This window comes from Corvus cornix, chromosome 4A (assembly GCF_000738735.6).
Source record: "Corvus cornix cornix isolate S_Up_H32 chromosome 4A, ASM73873v5, whole genome shotgun sequence".
Classification (NCBI taxonomy): Eukaryota; Metazoa; Chordata; class Aves; order Passeriformes; family Corvidae; genus Corvus; species Corvus cornix.
Window position 1 is genome coordinate 15,777,501 of NC_047058.1, and position 21,356 is coordinate 15,798,856.

The 21,356-nt window shown below is 40.9% G+C and overlaps 1 protein-coding gene across 5 annotated transcripts in view; it reads right to left on the bottom strand.

The window, feature by feature from the left end:
- HTR2C (5-hydroxytryptamine receptor 2C) overlaps positions 1 to 21,356 on the bottom strand; it is a 263,993-nt gene that overhangs the window by 33,620 nt on the left and 209,017 nt on the right. For all 5 annotated transcript variants that reach the window (XM_019288120.3, XM_010403266.4, XM_010403264.4 and 2 more), the window contains one exon: positions 6,013 to 6,655. In XM_019288120.3, the coding sequence (XP_019143665.2) occupies positions 6,013 to 6,397 (385 nt within the window). In that variant the 5' untranslated portion in view covers positions 6,398 to 6,655. The remainder of the gene's footprint in view (positions 1 to 6,012; positions 6,656 to 21,356) is intronic.

The following is a 21,356-nucleotide window of genomic DNA, read 5'->3' on the forward strand; positions in this document are numbered from 1 at the left end:
ACATTAAAAGTGACAAGCTTCCTAGATGTGTCTGTACAGGTACAGCACAAGGAGAAAAACCAGCTCAGTTACCAATAAGTACATGACCATCTGCCCAAAGAAGTGATAGCAGGTCAAGTGCTGAACAGTTATAATTTAATCTACCAGAAGACAGACAGATGTAACACCTGCAGGTGTTAGAAATGAGGAAAAACTGCTTTCCAGAAGATCCAAGCACACTCTGTAGCTCTTCCTGCTCTACCCAAATTTAGGTTGAGACACTGTTCAAAAGACAACTACAACTCCAATTAGTACTTTAACATAATTAAAATAAACCTCCAAATTGACAAGAGACTGTTTGCAGGCACCAGAGACTTCCCTGACTTGCTTCCCTGAACATATACAACTTATTTATGGACTGCTCCATTGCTTGCAAGTCTTGTAACCAAAATCCATTCCCAAAAGGAGAAATTCAGTAGAAAGCAAGCCAAGATACAAGCTTGACCAGGAAAAATTTCACTGTCCCCTTCCCAGAGCAGAACCTCATCATCAGTGCTGTGTGTCTTGTTTTATGTAGCACAGCTGCAGCTCATCATGGAGGAGATGGAGATGACCCATCTCCAGTTTTATGGGCTGCCCAGTTTTGGATCTTTTCCCTAATCTGATGAGGACTAAAACTTCAATAGGGGTTGGAAAGGCATGTATGAGGAAGCCCCTACAGTTAAATGAATGTTGCCAGGCAAGAGGAACAATCAGTACAAGTGTTACTGGTGACATTTTACTTGGTTGAAAATAAAAACTGCTTTAAGCACTGTGTCTGTATCAGGGTGGGGGTGCCCACATAAACAGCTTAACTGCATCCATGGTTTTACACCGTTTCTGTTTCCTCTTCACTCCTGGTCAACCCTCAGCACTCCTTCATCAGGGCTAACAAGCTGGGTTTTGGGGTTTTAGCATAGTTACTCTAAGACTGCAACATGCCTCTAGAAGAGTGTCCAGCAGATTTTTCTATTAAATTAATTGAGACCAAAGGAAAGACATGGAAAGGAATTGAAAAAATTCATGTTAATTTGCTAATTTCATATGAAATCTTTATCTCAATGGAGAATATTGCACTAGAGCCATACACAACCTGCCTGTCGAGAAAGTCCTGGGGATGGGGAGGCTGCATGGATGAACAAGTGAAATTTCATCAGCTAGGAAAAAAAAAAATCAAGTTCAAATGAGTGTATCCATCTCATATTGGTGCCATTTTATTTCTCATCTCTCATAACAAAAGAATAAAAAATCTTGAGGAGATTTTCAGACAAGGCATCACTAAAAACATGCATCAAAATAATGAGGAGTAACAAAAGGCTAGAATAAGTTAAATTGCTGTGACAATTTTTAAAAGAAATTCTGCCTTAGTAAGACTAAAGATGACTTTAAAGTACTACAGAGCACTGTGGTCTTTCCTTCAAAGTGCTTTGCACTGCTCAGATGATGAGACTTTCTTCACTCATCTGGCTTCCAGTCTTTATTGTCCAACATTAAAAGTGTAACGAAAAAAAGTAAAATAAACTAGATAAAAAGCCAGTTATAAAGTATGGATAACCTCAGACAAAATCAGAAATGAAACTGAGAGGAAATTTATGTGTGTGGAGCAAATCCAGCTTTCAATATGACAATTAAATCTCTGACTCAAATGTTTTCAGAAGAGGATGATGCAAATATAGGTTTAATAGATTTAATCACTGCTGAGAAAAGGTGTGGAGCATCCCTCCCTCCTCTTGACAGGTATCACCACCCTCTCCAGTCCCGAGCTCCTGTGCTGATTTCAGCTCTTCAGCTTTTGACTCTCACCTGACCAGAAGCCATCAGATTTCCACCAATGCAAGCCAAAGCTGTGTGAGTTCCTAATGCTATTTCCAAATGTGATCAATCAGAGAACCATCATATGGTGCCAAATTTTCAATGGCTCTGAAAAATCCTGCAAGTTAACATCTAGCTGCCTCGAGATATTTTACAACCAGGGACCCATCTTCAATGAGATACAGAGAGTATCTATTTAGTATTCCCTCCCTCCTCTCACTCTAAGCACAATTTAAACCTTGGGTAGCTGAAAAGAAGCTGTTCTATGGATTCAGGGCACACCATACAGAGCTTTCTTTCCCAACAGCAACACAGATACACCACAACTTAATCCCATTTGTCACATCAGGTGAACAGGCAGTTGTTCATGTGGAGAAAATTCAGTAGCAGGACACTCAATATCTCAACTAAAGTTTCCTATGTATCTAATAATCTGGAAAGAGGGTGAATAATGATGTAGTAGGTTTTCAGATTTCACAGAATTATTTAGGTTAGCTGAGGTTACAAGAAAGCTTAAGGACTTGGAAAGAGAATAAATGCTGCTGGGTGAGCACACAGTGTAGGCAACCTGTGGATCCTACTGATGGCAAAAAAAACCCCTAATACATCCAGTTGGATATAAATTTCACTGGACACATCCCAGGTACAAGGTGTCATTGGAGAGAAAAAAATAGTCCCATTTCTGAATTTATGACACAGATAATGCAAGCAGTGTAGGAGTTTCCATTCACTCACACCCTAGCAGAAGAATAAAATGTAGTGGTTACCCAGCACAAACAGAAACACTACGCATTTAAATCTAAAAGGAAGAAATAATAATTTCTGAAAGTAATGCAACTGTCAGCTGGAACTTAGTGCAGTCAAGATGCATTTAAACCCATGACTTGGAATGATCTTTAAAATGATCAGTTCTAGATACCTGAATGTCACATCAGAGTGCTGAACTGCACTGCCTCCCCCCATCTGCAGGGAAATCTACATCAAAGTCTGCCCAAGTGCTCAGCACATCACCACACGATAATGATGGTAATTATCAATAATAACAATAATGTGGCTGTAACGCTGCTCTGGCAGCTGGGGCTGATGAATGCTGCATCCAGTACCAGCCCCCCTGGAAGCTGCATCAGCCACCAGCACCACAAAGGGAAGAGAGAGCCTGCACTGGTAGTCACAGAGGGGACTGCTGGCCGCTTGTTGGCCACACCCTGGCAACTTGCTGGCAGCTGTGAACCTTCTGCAATAGAACCAAGAAAGCTCAATATCCTCTGCAGTGTCCACTCAGCTCAGCTGACAAGATTCTCTTGCATTCCTTCACCAGCACAAGCAGAGGAAGAGAAGCCCTCCGTTTCTCGCTCATAAACACATGACACGATGTAAACCCACTGCTGCTTGTCCCTAAAGCCCTCAGAGGTGAGGAAACAACCTCAGTCTGCTGTCAGAAGCTCCTCCATGTGCAAGATACCTGATGCCCTATCATATCAGTATTTTTAATTAATCAGGCATTTCTCCATTGAGATGAAGCTGTGTACATTTCTCATTTACTCTGCCCAAAGCACCCTTACTAATTAGCACACTAATTTGCTTAGTTCTTTAGGAATTACATGCCAGGGAAAATGTTCTTGGTTGTCAAATGCAACTCATCGATTACTGTAAGACTCTTAAGAAAGACTAATTGATAAATATATCTGAGCCCTGATTAATGGGTGAAAAATCCATCATGCTGCATCCTGCTGTCCCTTCCTTTATAAGACTCTTGAATTAACTTACAACTTGATTTTTTCCTACTTTTAATTAAGAAAACCACCAAAAACCAGAAGTATTTGTGGAGGGTGTCTATTCAATTTTCTGGTTATGCTTGAAGTGAAATCTACTTCATTTACCTTATTAGCCCAAAAGTAAGGAAATGAGCCTACTCTGTCAACTAGAATTTATCTTTGGGACTGAGGGAGCTGATGTGGAAACTTGAAAGCAATTTCTTCACTCTCCTATTTGTTATATGTATTTTTAAAGGTTTCTCTCTGATTACATAAATTAAAAGTGACTTCTACAAATCTGGAAGAGGTGTGCTGCATATACTTCTCAGTACAGCATATGGCAGCCTTTGAAACAGCCCAGAACAAGATTATGTAGAATATATAGAATGCACAAGGTAAATTATACAGAGTAAAAATGACTGAACATTCACAGTTATGTTTCCAAGCAGTAACACTCTCCCTGCTCAGTCCATGGCCAGGCACCCCAGTTACCCTCATGAGAATTCTGCTGGTGTAAGAATATTTCCCCCTTTTTTGCTTCCACAATTTAATAGCTTAAACACAATAGCTTAAATAATATAAAAAAATTTATTTCACTGGGGTCCTACTCAAATCAATCCACAAGTTCCTCTGAGTTCCATTTTTCCCCAAATGGAACTTTTCTTCTTCCTCCTCTCACAAAGCCTGAAGGCAACGTGCCTGCTTTGGTGCCAGCACCCGGCACTGCCCCAACAACCTCTTCATTTCTCAAAGTATTTCCACAAATCTTCCATGTCTGTCCTGAAATTACAATTTTTGCCAAAAAAATCTACATGGTGCTGTTTGTGGAGAAATGTTTGGGTTATCAGCAGCTAATACTGGCTCTCTGGCAAAAAAAGGGCAATAATTACAATGCCTCTTCAAATCAGAGGTATTTCCTTGCTGCTGAAGGGGTGGCATGCTTTACACCTTTAAACTACCTTAAGTAATCATTTTCTAGGCAGAACAGAAAATCCATTTCTATTACTTTCCAAAGACCTTGAAAGTATGTATGTAGGAAGACCACTTCCATAAATTCACCTTTTTAGAGTCACTGGCTAACACAGAATTTATGCAAGTGCAGGTCAGTCACATAATTCAGTATTTATATGCTCCTTTTCAAGCTCCCGGGAGCTGGAGTAAAATGCTAAAAATAAAATACACATGTTGTAATACACACAAGATTTAGAGATGGAACTATTCTGACAGTTCAAAATAAAAGATCTTTGTGCATAAGATCTCCACAGCTAGGCCTGCACCTAAATCACATATTGATTTAACTCACTGTAGACAAGTTATATAAGCTTTGGAATGATGTATGCTTGATCAATGTGTTTTAGGAATTAATCTCTGCCAGACTTACTCATTTAGGCAAGTGAAGAAGTCAGATAAATATCCCTACATTTTACTTTATAGGACAGTAAACCAATTTCTAATCAAATTTGTAAGTAAACAGCATTATTTGTTTCCAAGAAATATTAATATTAAAATACCTTTCTAAGAAAATCTTAAAACAGACTTCAAAAATTAGTAAGTTTTATCTATGAAATACACACATTATAAAACTGATACGTGAGTATACAAACATGATGATCAAAGATACAGAGGAGAATGAAATACCCCTTTGAAATATCCAGGGATGGAGATTCCTAGCACCCCACTGAACAAAGGGATTTGGAGTCCCAGCCAGATGAAAGTTAGATATATTTGATATTTTACTTCTTTGAAGTGCTAACAGTGACTCCACACCTCAGTGCAGCAGCACTGCCCCACTTCATTGCAAACACATGGACCCTAATATGTGGAGAAATAAATGTTTACACCTATATAGGCAGGCCTCTGGGTGCTTTAAAATAGGGCATATTCTCAGGTTAGAGATAGGGAACTGAGGCACAGAAAGGCAAAATGACCCCCTGAAAGGTACAAATGCCAGGAGTGAAGGCTTTATTTGAATGCCAAATCTACTAGGGCAAACCTCCTTTCTTATCCACGTTTTTTCTCAAATCCCACTGATCACAGCAGTGGGAGCTCAAGGACAGATCCCGACCTGGCTTTGAGCTGGGTCGGTCATGAACACACACTCCTCAGATTTTCTATGAGCTCTTGTGTCCAAGCTCAGTCTTGGGGCAGTCCAACCAAAAAGTAAAAAGCTGACTTGCTGTCACAGATTCTCTCGGTGGCCTCAGCAATAGGAACCCCACAGCTGGACATTATTCACGGGTCATTCGTGGCAGCGTGGACACAATCTCTGCTCCCAGCAGAGACTGAACCTCAGCCCAGAGCCATGACCAAGTGCACACTGATACTCCCCAAGTTACCAGCACAGGGAAAATCGGGCACAACAGATTGCTGCAGCCTCAGGGGACTCCCTGCAAAAGCAAATATTCAAACTAGGAGGGAAGGCACTTACCATACAGGACTGCAATGAGCGACACGGGCATGACCAGGATACCCACCAGCATGTCTGCTACTGCCAGCGACATCAGGAAGAAGTTTGTGGCATTCTGCAACTTCTTCTCCAAGGACACAGCCATAATTACCAATATGTTCCCCCCAATGGTCAGCAGGATGACAACCAAGATCAAGAGGGCTGGCCAATTCTTCTCCCTCACGGACATCCGAGAGACTTCGCCCTTCTCAGAGGTGTTGAGAGGATCAGATGTAGGCAAACTCTGGTTCAGAGTCAAATTGCTGCTTAAGGACCAAGCCATCAGACCACCATGCAAACTAAAATCCAGTGTAACAGACACTGTCGTTAAGCTGAGTAATATTCCAGTGCTACTTAAAGTGCTCATTGTCTGGGGCTGGTTTCTCTGTCTCTTAACCGTGCCTCAGGAATGATCCCTTTTCCAAGTTCCAGGTCCAAGGCAGATGCCGAACATCACAAAACCTGAGCCAGAAAATCATTTGATCTTCCATAGTGAAGTAAAACTTACAGAAGTTAGCGTGGAGCTCTTCTAGTTTCCTTGGGTGTGGTAGATGACGACCATTGACCAGCAACCTCAAGGGAACGGAGACTTTGCAATCTCCGGCTGGTTTCCAAGTTCACCATTCTGAAAAGTAAAGGAGAAGGATATTCTTCACTGAAACCACACTATACACAACACCTTCTTTATTCCCCATGCAACTGCCATCCGTATTCTTCCCCTTCCTGCTGGTTAGGATGTTCTCCAGACTGCAAGCAATTTATCTGAAGGGTACAGACTATGCCTAGAACCATGGGGGAGAGAGGCAGAGAATCACATCAGTGTGCTCTGGCTGGTTAAAAGCCGATTATCACTAATTAAATGTTTTGTGAAACCTGAAAAAGCAAGTCTGAAAAGCAAAATATGTTTCAATTGATATCCACTTCACAGATACTCCGCTGCTGTGTAAAATAGTAATTGCACAAAATTCCAACCAATCCAGAGAGCGCAGACAAGCACAGGGTAATCCATCACCTTAAATGGAAGGGCTTGGATATATTTTACCTATTCTGAGGTAAAATGAAGGTGTTGTAAAAACCCTCAGATCTTAATGACTAACTCTCTTACAAGAACAAATATTGTAGTTTGGTTTCTATTGGGAAATGAACGATGGATATGACGCAGCCCTATATGATCCTTCTGAAACAGACAACAGAGAGTTAAGAGAAAAGAAAGGACAAACTTTCATAAAAGCTGAGCACTTGTTTCTGCTTTTCATCTGGTTTTGTGCCACTGCTTCTTGCTGATCACAAGCACACAGCCAGGCCAGTAAACCTAATCCCAGCAGTCTGCTCCTCAGGACTACTGCCCCAACAGCCTCATCCCACACACGGGGTGGGGGACAGATTTCCTCACAGTATCTCACATGGTTTGTGCTACTTCACAAAGTAGCTGACAAAGTGAGGACAAGTCTGATTACAACCCCTGACTGCCCATGTAACACAGGCCAGAGAACATCATGCTGCTGCTTCTGAAGTCCCTCAGCCTCATGCATGGAGCTAATTTGGTAGATTAAATGTACTCTTGACTTCAGGCACATGTCTGCACCCACTGAAGCTAAGGGCATGTACTCCCAGTCCTGGTTAAATCATGTCCTCAGGAACTCAATAATTTTGACTGCCAATCCTGTAAAACTGATGAAAAACAGCAGCTTTGCTTTGCACTTCCACTGAATTGGAGTCAAGCTCCTAACAACCACACACAGCACAGGGCTAAAAGCACAGTAGGAAAGCTCTTAGCTGAGCAGTGGTATGGAAGTGGACCAGTAAGTAGAATAAAATCAATAGCAGGCAACTTCTTTTGAGCATATCCTCAACTTTTTGTGTAGCCCACAGGAAAAGAGCTGTTCTGTCACTGTTAAATAAATAATTAAATAAAAGCCAGATTTCAGCCCTTGAATGCACTGTGGCACATATCTGACATAGCAATTTGTTATCCGGGGATCAAAAGCTAGATGTAATTAATGAGATTACATTAGAGTTCATTTAAATAGGAAGTGCTCAGAATCCTATCATAAAATGTTTAACATTCATGAAGGTTTTGGAACCTTGCTAATGGGCTTTGTGCACAAGAATATTTCTTAAATGAGCAGAGCATACAATGAACCCAGATTTGCTTCTGCATTGTAGTTAATTACTCCCAGAGGGTCTCTAAACCTCATATTTAGGAAGAAGTTTTGCACGATAGGCACAGAAAATAATTTTGCAGCTGCACATGCAGATGAATGAGCAAGTGGTTACTGGACTGTTTATTCTTTCCAACTTAGCTGGCCTCAAAAAAAAAAGTCTCTAGAAAGTTTCTAAATACTTCAGAATATTTTTTCCCAAGCACAGCTTTTAATTCAAACCTCTGATGACAGTTTTTCCAAATCACCTTTCCACAATGAAGGAGACACTAGGCAGCCAAAGGATCATAGGCAGGATATACCTTAACTCTAGACTGTGAAAACAAACAAGCAAACAACCCCCAAACAAAACCACACCACAAAAAAACAACTCCAAGATAAGGCTTCTGTATTAAAAGTGTCTATTTTTATAACTGCTCAGGTCTGAATACTGAAATGGTGAGTAGAGTCATTCACTCTCTCTTGCATTTTGCATATTCAGTTTGAAAAATCATGTGGGAATTTGACTACAGGAATTCTCAAGACTGGGCTCCACTGTCAGAATTAACTGTTTTATTGCTTTGCTAATACTCTTGTTCTTATTATTTTACACAGATCCTGGCTTGAAGTCATCAGTTTTCCATTTCACGGCATCCTTCAGTCTCCTCAAGGTAAAACTTTATGACTAATTCCTTCATCTACAGTCTTCTAAGCACACTGCTGTACCAGAAAAATAACTCACATTTTATTCATGGATTCTGCATTTATTTAATAACCATCTCCATAATTTTAAATTGAAACATGTGCCTATCACAGATTTTTTTCCAGTAGCTAACATCAAAGTACACATACTGAATTTTGTGGTCAATCATCAATTCCAGTTCAGTCTACTACTGACAGTCCTTAAAATTATAATTTAAACATTCAGCAAAACCAAGTTCTTTTCGATGCCACTCCTGCTTTCTGATAAAGTAAAATAATTCTTTCTTTTGGCACATTCTTTCCCTACAGTCTTTAAGTCCGGCTTAGAATAAACCGAAGGTAGAAAAACATTTTTGTCTATCGAGAAACACATGAATTATTTAAAGCAGAGATTGGTATGCTGGAGTTTTTGGATATTCCAGAAGGTTAAGTTGAAGGGAAACAAAAGCTACAGCAGTTAACGGGTCTGTACTGGTGGGGCTCTGGGGGGGGCTCACATGCCTTTGGGAGTATTTACCACCATTATACTTGTTAAAAGGAAAAAACCCAAACCTTTCTTGGAGTAAACACAATTCTTTTTTTCCTTTGAATTAAATGCATTCATCTTTAGCTGTTTTACCCTTCAAAGCTCAGAGCACTTTTTCCTGGAGAAAAACAGCTGCCTGCTGAGAACTTGAGATGTTCCCCGGCCCCCAGCCAGGATTCTGCCTCTCCTGGACAGACTGCAAAGCTCCTGTGCTCTCGTGAATCATTGAGCAAAACTCTGGGACTCACACCCTGAATGTTAACATCATGCATTTGAAATTGGGTAAGAAATCAAGGATTTTCAGTTTAGCCCAAAAAAGGAACCTGAGTTTCAGGCAGACTGAGGATAACACATTAATTCATGGTGAGTCTTGCTGCAAAAAAACCCCAGAAGTACTTAATAGTCAAAAGCAATGCCTTTCAGCAATTCCCTCCCCACAAGAAAAAGAAGAAACCACCAAAGGCACCACAAGCACAAAGGCCATACACAAGAGAGATTTTCTCTTCCCAAACTATTGGCAGTGTCCAGTTCTCCACGTCACAATCCCATCTCCTCCATGCCCAGATGAATGCCAACAAGCTGCTAAAGAACAAACATTTTTAAAGAAAAAGTTGATCATTCAGCCTTGACTTTGATGGCAGACATACATCAGGGAAAAAATAAATCTGAAGTCAACTGAACTGAACTGCAAGTACTGCAATTTTTGACAGGAAAGCAGTTGCAGATAGTTCACAACTATCTGAGCCAGATAGTCAGCTGACCTAAATTTTTATAGCTCCATGAAGCCCTTTTCAAAATGGCAAATAATTTTAAATTATATAATAGAATACGCAATTTATGCTCAAGAGGGCAGATTTAAGGCTTCATTCTTCACTCTAAACCTTGCATTTCTTGCTATTTGCATCTTTACTATTTTTTATAATCCATTGCCAAATTAATTTTCACTTTTTTTTTTTGGAACAGAAGGTTGCTTTAAAATACAGATTTTCATGGCAAAGCTGCAAAGGCCACTTTCATTTTAGCGATTCAAGAAAGTCATATTTTTATATTAAGAGAATTCTATATTTTGGGCAGTTGGAATTCATCTTTCTTTTTGTAGCAGCACTAGGAAACATCTCTATTTCTGTGCAGTTCTATTTTTAAACAGTGTGTGAGAATGCAGAAAGTCCAGTGGAGATGACCAGGGTGATGTGGGAGGAAGCATGTTAAGTACTGGGTTTGGTTCAGCCCAGAGAAAAAGCTTTGAACAGGGAGGTATTTGCTGCCTACATCTACCTGCTGGTACTTACAGAGGAAACAGGGAGACTCTTCCAAAAGCTGGGCAGCAAAACAAGAAGCAATTGTGACAGTGACAGATCTAAGGAAAGGATGTATGAAGTAGGAAAAAAAATAGATAAAACAAATCTCAGTGCAGGCGGTCAGACCAGGGAAGTGGGACACAGAGAGACTGTGGGATCCCCGTCCTCACAGATGCTCAGAACACAGCTGGCATCTACCCTCAAACACCCCATCCAACCTGGAAGCTAGTTCTGCCTTAAGTACCTCGAGGTTGGACTAGAGACCTTCAAAAAGTCCCTCTCAGATTAAATTATTCTACAATTGTATCAAAATTGTGCTTCTGAGCAAACCTGTCCAGCGTGGGGATGCTTTTGAGCTCCTACCCTTGGATACACCCCCTATGCTTATCCCTAGTGCTCAAGCTCAGGATTAGACCAGCACATCCTCTCCCCTTTGGTTCCCCCCAAGGCCAGAAATAAAAGTGCACAGCCAGGTGGGAAAACACAGCTGTGAGGACTCCAGTGCGCCTGGTGTAGGATCCAGGGCCCTACAGCTGCACCAGCACGTGCCCATCACACCAGAGAGATGCACACACCAACGCCAGGTCCTCACCTTCAGACACCCATTGAGGTCACGTGTGTCTGAGGAACTTACAGTTCAAACATATTCTGAAAAGTGGCAGTTTTGGAAAGCCCCAACTCATTTTAGTCACTCAGCAGCATCAGGAAATCTCCTGGTCTTTTGAAAGCAATGCCTGCACTGTCAACACAGAGGCAGCGTTGTCACAGTCACTGCAGTGGGGAAAGAAAAATCAAAACCTAATGATTATTCTGTAGATACCCACTGCAAAGTTAACCAAAGTTGCAATCCAGAGAAGTGGCTATGCCTAATTTGACTATTTTCCTGAGCTATTCTTGAACTTGGGAATATATTATTAGCACTTTGTTTAGAGATTTTCTTTCCAAGGAAGAACTTGATACTCCCTCTTCAGTTTTGCAAGAAATTCTGGAAGCTTTCCCAACAGGTATTGGAGATAAATCAGTGTAAAAAACACTTAATAAAACCTATGGGGAACCTCCCCAAACCCAGCTTTTCACCACTCTTTTTAAATTCTGACACAGAAAATAACTATTTAATTACTTGCAAACTAAAAAGAGTATTTCATTTTTTCACAGCAAGAGGAAAATGGATTTTCTCAGATACAAGCTCAAGTAATGATATTTTGTAGGGTCATAATAATGAATCACTACCATTCTGTCCAAAAGCAAATAGCATCAATTTCCCTCTCTGTATCTTCCCCCATACTGAGTCAGAAAGGCATTAATTTCTTTTCCAGACATTTCAAGGCAATACAAACACACAAAGAGATCTTAATCTACCTTCTGGCGGTAAGACCAGCATCTTTTTTATTTTCCCTTTGTGGAAGAGCACCTGGGAACCTCACAAGAAGATGTAGATACTCTGCCACTCCCTGCAATGATAAACTTGCTCTCTTGGCTCAGACATGCAGAAATACTACAACAGAATAAATCTGAATCTCATCACACACTGTCCTAACTTCTTGGAATGATTACACCCTAGTTGTTCATATTTTCTATGGGTAGGTATAACTCCAAACTTCCTCTCTGGTTTTTTGTTTCTTTCTTTTTTTTTCTATAATACTCGTGTCCCCAGTGGCTGAAATTCAAAGCACATATTAACTCTCTGCAGTTAGTGCATTTATCATGGCAATCCTGACCCTGCTTTCCGGTTGCTTTAATAAATCACATTATTCATGAATCTGGATCATGCAAAGTCCTACTGAATGCAATCAGACCCACATTCCTGAACTGGTAACTGCCCTATTTGTGCAGCTGTGCTCCTGAAAATTCTTACTGAGCTTGACCAGCCCCATAGTCTGAATTGGCTGTAACCTGAATTCAAGCCCTGCCTCTGACTTCTAAGGACCAGCTGGAACACAAGGGACATTCATCTTCTGCCAAACATTTATGCCCTTAATGCAACAGTATCATGGTATTTGCTCCCTGGCACATGGAGGTTTGAGAGTCCATGGGATCTCCCAAGGCAGCTCTTGTGGTTGTAAGAGCCTGGCTTCTGCCTCCACTGCAGTGACATTCCCTCTGTCCCTTTTTAATTCAGCTGCACAATGTGGTAAACATCAAGTGCAACACTGGTGGAAAAGTCTTGTGTGGTAGCTTCTTTATGCTCAGCTTTTCAGGGTTCTTGTAGTAAACTACTGTTAAACTTTTTCTTGCTCTTTCTAAACATTCTTTCTCTCTAGAAAACCAGTTTTTCGTCTTCTCTGAAATGTTTTGCATGGCAGCTCTTTGTTTACATCATTAAAGTCTGAAAGTAAGCACTTACCCAAAATTAAACATAATAAACCAAAGCACAAAAACGCTTAGCTTTTGGTAGCTAACTTTTTTGCAAGTTTTAAAGCCAGGCCTATTTAAAAACCAGAAGACTCCACAACTTTCAGCAGTTTTTGATATACAGTGCTGTACCCCACGTGTGGTTGAATAACTTCATAGCTGTAAGTGCAACCACAGGAAAACACACCTAAATACGCACCTGCCGCTAAATAAAAAATAATCAGTGATTTATTTTCAATTCATGTTTTAGGGGAAATATCACATCCAATATCAATGAGCCTGGCATTCTTTAATGGCTGTGCACACTTTGCAGTAGTAACAGAGAGCAGCAGTCAGTGTGGAAGGAAGAACAGGAGCATTGAGCAGCTGTGAGTCACAGCCTGAGCGTACACACGGAACACACGCGCCCGTGTTTGGGGGAACGCTGGTGACTCACTCATTACTTATTAAGTAAAATTTCTTAATCAAGCAAGAAATCACTTGATGTTTCTCTCCCAGCTTTCTCTTCGTTCCAGCTCTTTGTGCCTTCTGAAATCACACCATGGGATCCCTCATGTTCTAGAGAAGAAACTGAGATTTACAGGGCAGTGACACGGTGCTCACCCTGCACCTCATCCCACATGAGATCCAGGGAAAAATCTTCCCTTTCCTTTGCATGTGGGCCCTCAGCTCAGGCAGTTTGAGCCCCTGTGCCCTTGCACAGCCTGGTACATCACCAGCACATGGCTGCTCACCATGGGGTTCACATGGCTGAAACAGCTTCTCCCCTAAATCTGTTTTCCCTGTAAGAACCTCAACCTGCAGAACTAATTCAAGGCTCAGGGAGTTCTTTTTTTTTTAATTATAAGATGTTTAATAGAGGCCTCCTCCCTCCTGGTGTACTCTTAATATAGGTTACAGAGTGCCTCTCCTGTCATTGCTGTCCGAGTGTCTTTAAAAAGAATAAATTACAGCATCAAATAAGCCAAGGAAAAGGAAAACAAAGGTCAAAGCCTAATAAACAGTGTGCCTAATGAACTGACAAATGGCTCAGGGCTTTTACTGTAATAGCTTAATTAAATATGTGTTTTCACATATGTGCGTAGTGTCAGAGAAGGGATTATTGAAACATTCATAAGTTAATTGACTTATCTTTATCTCACACATAGCAATAGTTGATACAATAATTACATAGAAAAGGTAGCTACTCATAGGAGTTTTTTCCTTTCAATTTTTTTTTCTTTTTTTTTTTTCTGGAAAAATTGACCCCTATGGACCCAAAAGAGGATGACTGACAGTATAAATTCAAAAAGCCAACACTTTTCTGATCTAAGTATGTCACAACTGGATATTTTGGTGAATCTGTACTAGGGGAAGCTCTGATGATAAAAGTAGGTAGAAAATAAAATTCTTAAAAACTGGTATTAAAAAAGAGCAAAAAAAGACAAAGAAGATAAGACTGAAACAGTTAAAACAACTGGTCTGTGTGATGCCTGCATTTAAAGATAGAAAATGATCCACACAAACCTCTTAGTTTGACCTTAACCAGGCAAATATTCAGAACAGATTTTAAAGGAAAATTTGAGACAGGAAAATGCATGGAAAGTGCTATGAAAGGCAACATGAGTTTCCCAGGTGAACACTGTAAGTCTTGACTTGGCGTCTTGGGATTTTGTTCATCTGTTCTGCAACACCCCATTCTTCAGGGGGAAAAGAAAAAAAAAGAAAAGGCAGTGTATCTAACTCACAGTTCATTAAACCATTTGATATGGTGTCACCAGGGAAGTTATCATGTAAACTCCAGAGAACAAGATGAGCAGAGAAATTGTGAAACTGCCACAGTGTTGGCTGCAAAAGAGATGAAAATGGATTAGACTGAAAAACCAAATCCTGGTCTGGAAGGAAGGTGTCTGTTGAGGTTGTCGAGGTTTGATCTTGATAGTAAATTGGATTTTTTTGTTTGTTGGTTTGTTTTTTAAATGCTGCCTAACCAAAACATTTACTTTGGGAATTAAATATATTGATAATTCAAAACCAAGATGCAACACCCACATCAGGAAAGGTTGGAACATAACACAGGAAAGGAGAATTTGGCTGTAAGTGATGAGCTTATCAGTCAGAAACAAAGATAATTACTTCAGCATCTGAGCCATATGTAAGCACAAGTGGGACGTGAAAGAGACAAATATAATCCAAGCTACACATAGAGCAAGCAAGGGATTTCTGCATGCTCCATCACTCTAAAATCAAACAAATACCTGCCTCCACCCCCATCACACATTGACTGTTTCATGCCATAAGAAGCCACTTTAACCTGGATGCCTTATTTCACATAAATTCTGCGTTGTGATGCTGCTCCCAGACTAAGCTAGGGGACATATCTGAGCTCTTACACTATAGTAAATCACGAGTATTTTCAATTAAATGACAACGCCCAGGGGCCAGACAGAGCTCAGTATAGTCACTCTTGATTTGCACTAGAAAGCAGGCCAATTGTGTTGAAACATCTTCAATGTGATTAGAAGCAGGCTCTTTATTTAGGGAAATAACTTAATTTTCAAAGCATTTGACAGTTTTAATAGACATCATCTATGAATAAGTCAGGGTGCGTAATATGCCTGGAGCAAGAAGAAAAAGGCTCATTAACTTTGAGAGAATAGACAGATGGGCAGTGTTGAGGTGGAGCTCTCACAGCTCCCAAATTATGTAAGCAGAGGAGCGAGGAGTCGGACGCCACGCACATGTGTGCAGGAGTCATTTCCATGGGAGCAAATTGCACTGACACAAACTGTCATCTGTGACATCAATATGTGAGTCAGGGAAAATGAAATGAAGGAGACAAAACATAATGGAAAATACTCCAGTTTCCAGCACGACAGGAAAGACAAAGGAGGTCTGTAAAAGCTGATGTAATTTGGATTAATCTGCTTCTCTTTATGAGCACACAGGTGGAATAAGGATTTTGTGCAATACTATCCCAACTGAGGCATGCTGAGCCTGCAGCAGAGGGAGCAGTCCTGAGGTGCTGAAAAGAGCAGGCAGGTGCTTGGCTGCATTTAACAAAATGATTGGGACCACTCAGAATAATATGGGAATAGGAGAGAAGCTGTAGATAAAATCAGCAACGGTGGAGAAAATATGAACGTTAAAGGCTAACAAAGAAATGTAAAAGACAACCTCTGGTCTCAGTGACAGTCTAAGAAGGAAAACTTGCACTTAGAAATGAAAAAAGTCTGATATTTAGAAATTGCATCATTCAAACAGGATCCAAAGCAGCCACTTCCTTTTTAAAAGGAGTTTTCGTCCTACGTTTACCTAAAATGTGGGTAAAATCTGCCAGGTGCATCAGCAGTGTTTGCCAGACAGGCTGTGGATGCTGCTGTTGTGTGGTCAGAGACCCAAAAGGAGCTGTCCCCATGCAAGCAATGGGTGTCAGGGGACCAGGCTCTCCTTCCAGGGGTCACACCAGCATGGGTATATCAAAGGCAGGGCATCAAATCCACTTGTATTCAGCCCTACTGAGGAAAAATAATGAAACTGTCATAGCAATTTATATATGAATCAGGTAGTGTCTGCATTTTAATGGCTGAAACAAAGACAGCTGAAGTCTAATGGTGTTGATTTTCTCTTGCAAGTGATTACTAAATTGCTTCCACTTTGTCGGCAACGTAATATCTCTGTGAACGGCTCAGTTAAGGAAGTAACAAACCACCAATTGTCAAGTGGAGAAAAACAACACACATCCACAGACACTGAAAGTACGCTTGAAAGAGAAGCACTTCTGCTCCTCTGGTAACAACAAGCCCTTCACACGAGGGAAATACTCCATCAGAAACAACAGGGCAAGTCCATCATTCCTGGCTTCTGATCTCCAGCCTCTTCAGTATCACCACAAACCAAAATAGTTTGGGTGCTGACACTGTTCATTATAAGTGAATGAGAGTTTTGCTGTGTCCAGTGAGTCAAGGAAAAGCATTTTTGGAGGCAACATTTAAAGCTTTTGAGCAAGGAGTGTGTCCCTTTCTTGCCAAAGTTCAAGCATTCGAACAGTTTGAGGCAGAAATTGTTTTAGTTCATAAGTGCAACTACAGCACACAGCAAGCACTGCACAGAGAGACATCAAATGAGGTTGGGGAGCCAGGGAATCAGCAGCACAGAAATCTCTTTGGACACTGAGCCCATTAATTACCTCGCTGATCAGTGTGGGGATGAGGATAATCCCACCACAGCCAGGCTGTGTCTGGGAGTCAGCTCTGTCAGTGCTGAGCTGCATGGAGGGGAGTTTGGGATTCCCAATACACACACTCCTTGTGACAAATAGATACAACTTCTCTGCAGGTTGGGTTAATTAATTATGCTGGCCTGTTGACCTAGTAGCAAACAGGAAAGCCAAGAAGCAAAAGCCCAAAGCCCTGATTCCTGTATTGTGCCCATTTTTTTTGCCCATTTCCTGCACATCCCAGATGAAGGGAGGTCTTATCCCCTGTATCAGCCAACTCAGAACAGTTGCAGGAACAGGGTCTGGGTATATTTGTGCAATAACACAAACATCTCTCTAGTTCTGTGACAGTTAATTATTTCTTATGTTTTCATTTTCCAAAACCAGTACCAATACAAATAAATGGTTGTGGAAATATCTAAAGACAAGTAACAATATTTTAAGCAACTTTACACCAAGCAGTGCAACCTCTACAAACACACTTTGATAAATAGTAGTAGTCTAAAATTGAAGCAGTTATGTTATTTCCATTAATTAACAGGCAATAAAAAGCTTCCCTGTGCAGATGACCTAACAAATATCATAGTGTAATTTAAAAATTACACTGGCATTTTTTTTCTCTCACACACATCTGACCCTCAGGCATGATTTGGATTTAAAGGGCAAAAACGTAACTACTCAGTGAGGTTGAAATCAGCTTCATCCTCATGGGTCAACAGAAGCATGTCCCATGCTGATGCTGGGAATCAGTCTGTGGGGTTGAAATTGTGCCCTTCAGTCAAGGGGACATGGCACAGCACCCTGCTGCCACCACTCCTTGCTGTCTCCTTGACAGCTTGGAGGAAGAGTCACTGGACCATCAGTGGCTGATGTGTGAGGTGCACAGTTTTGAACTCATGACTGCAGCTTATAGGGCCTGTAGTGAACTGTCTCAGGAACTCCCAGAAGTAAAACCAAATCCACTCCTTTGATATGTGCCCCTTACTTAAGGCTGAAGAAGGAGGGATGCAGAAGCCCACAATACAGGGCTCACAAACATCTGAACCTTACTAGAGGAAAATTCCTGTGCGGAGTGTGACATAAGCCAGGTTTCCAGTTACAGAGCTAAAGTTTCCATGAGATTGTCTTAGGCAGAACTAGGCCTTGTGTTCTGCTCCAAAATATTACAGACCTCTCAATGTCCTTAAAAACAGTATCTTACTCAAGCACTTTGTTCTGCAAGTCTGAGCTGTCAGAGAACCAAGGAGTTCAGTACACACACTGACACCAAACAGGATGATGTTCTGTGATGGAAAACACCTTTGGGCAAGATCATCAATAAGTGGTGGATAGCAAAAACCGCTGGTGGTGCTGTGCTACTGCACAACACTTCACAAGAGCTTCAAAGAAAGCAAGAAGATCTGGCAAAACAGACAGCTGAACATTATTCCGGACCACTACCAAAACCTGGGAACACCCATCATTGCACCAGAAAGGGGGACTGGATGAAGACACACACCTTCACCAAAGTGGGGAGCACCATATAAGCTGTTAAAAACCTCAGGGATGGATCAGGCAACCAGCAGTCATTAAACATAGTGGGTAGAAATATCAATTTACAGCTTCTGAGCAAAACTGAGTGTTTTGAACCTAGCTGCAGTCTCAGTGTTTGTCTGTGGGTGTGAGAGCTGTTGAGATAGAAGATACTAGAAACCAAACACCTCTGAAACACTGGAGAAAGTCACCTGTGCACAGCTGAAGCAAACCAAGAAATCCTCTTGCAGCAGTTTGTATCAATCAAAAATAAGCATGGGACACAAGGGGATCCTGTTTGAGCTGATGGCAAGCACAAACTAAGGCACATTATCTTAAATCTCTTTCATTACTGCCAAGTTTTGAGACTTTACATTTGCTGAAGATCAAGGGATGGTGCAAACATTTTAACCATTGCATACACTGACCTAAGGCACAGAAACTTCACCAAATGCAGGGACCTGAGCCCGACAAAACCAGCAGACAACTCTGCAGAGAAAAGCTCTGAAAGTAAAGAAACATTAATTTAAGCCCACTTTCACTTCCCAGCAAACTGTGTGGGAGGACAGACATTGTTCAAGCACAGAACCAAGGACGAAAGCCCAAAAAAACAACTACCAAAACCTAGAGATTGTAACTTCATTGAGGATTCATAAGGCATAACAATACCAAACAAATGTTTTTTTCTCTTTGATGCTTCTATAGCATTAAATTCATTTAGAAAACTGAAGCAGATTATACTTTGTGCTTTCCAGATAAAAGCACTATTGTAGTCATTTGGATGCAGAAGGGCTTCATTCTGCCAAAAATATCATTCTCGTGTTGCAGAGCAGAAGCCCTGAAACACGAGACCCAGCTCTGAATGGGAGCAGCCGGTTCATTGAGAAAGCAGGGTGCTGCACTCCCCACCCAGAGCCTGCCCTGAGCTCCAGTGCCAGCAGGGAGAGATCTGCTGCTTCTGTGGTGATTGAGAGAAACCCACCCTGCCCGACAGCTCATGGGAAGGGTCACTTCTCACCCAGCTCCAGAAGAGCTAAGAGGCATCACAGCAACATCTAGGAGTGAAACTGGTAGGGCAGCATAGGAAAGGATGGGAAAACAAGGCTTAGTTCTTAAGAACTAGAGCTGTTTTGGTGGCTTGCTTGTTAAAATAATGCACTTAAAGACATATGAAAAAAGACCAAGGAAAAGCAAGCGTTTACATCAAAGCCAAATGCTCCATTCTGCTTGCTCCCAGGAGAGAAATAGAAATAGCCCCTCACAGATCTGAGTCTCAGCACATAACAGGAAAGATACAGAATAAGCATTTTTTTACAGGAGTGACTGAAATACAGGACAAGGCTGAATTTCAATCATAAATTTATTTTTTAAAGATTATAAAGAATTCTTGTAAACAACTTAAAATATTTCTTGCTCTCATTTGCTACTATTTAATATCGAATGAATTCTTTGTACTTCCTTTCTTTGAAGCTGCAAAAGCACAGACCAGCTATGAGAGCTAATGGCAGTGTGAGTTATTCCATCCCTGCTTTCATATTACTCTGGGAAAAATGAAACTAGTCTGGTACTGCAAACTGCCATAGGTTTTCCTCGCAAGTCTTTTAGTGTCTTGTGTCTTGGGTTTTTAAATCCCAGTCCTTTGAGTCAGGAGGTCTCAGGGCAGCAGAGAAAACAAGAAAAATACACCTCCTAAAGGCTTCAGAAACAGAAAGGGGGAAAAAATACATATATATAAATAAGCAAGGTGTGTTATCTTCTGAATTTTCTGATCTGGGCACTTGACTCATGTTTCTAAAAGTTATCTTAAGGCCAGTGACTTTGTACTCAACAACTTCTGTCAGAGACTTTTAAAAAGCTCCACATCCAGAACACTTTTTTTTTTAATGTATTTACAGAGCATAACAGAAATATTATATGAGCCAAAGTCCATAGAGCCTGAGTAAACCCACAGGTTATCCCTCCTAAAAGAGGAATGTGTTTGACTTTCACCAGCCTTTTGCCTACAGATGTTGTGTCAGGAGTCAGCTGAACATGTTTCCTTACTAGTGAGATCACCTCATTTTGGAGAAGAAATAAATCTTTGCTGTCAGCATCACAACAGAAATTAAAGAAGCCAAAATAAAAATTATGGACACACAGAAAAAAGGAAACCCTCCAGATCCTAACCTGTACTTCAGGACCACCAATACTGCACTGACAAATAACAGCACTGCACTATTTTACCCCAACAGGCACCTCCCTGATCACTCTTCACCCAGAGGTGAACACCTGATTACACTGTTATTTGTCTGACCTTCTTTGTGAAGTCAGAAAATAGAGGCCCTCAGTGATACAAACTGTACACAAAGAATACATGAGCAAAGCTATAATCCTAAGCAATGCTGGGCAAGACAAGGACTTGAAAGAATTTAATAAACATTTTCTTATTTAGATAAATGTTATTTAGAAAATCTCTTTATCAATACAGGTAAAAAGAAGCACATTTGCTGTGGTACACCTCACACAGAGCCATCAAACACAAAGCCATACATACCCCTGTGTGCCCGCTGTGATGATTTTTATGAGCTTTAACCTGATTTTTGAGTAACAACAGCTGT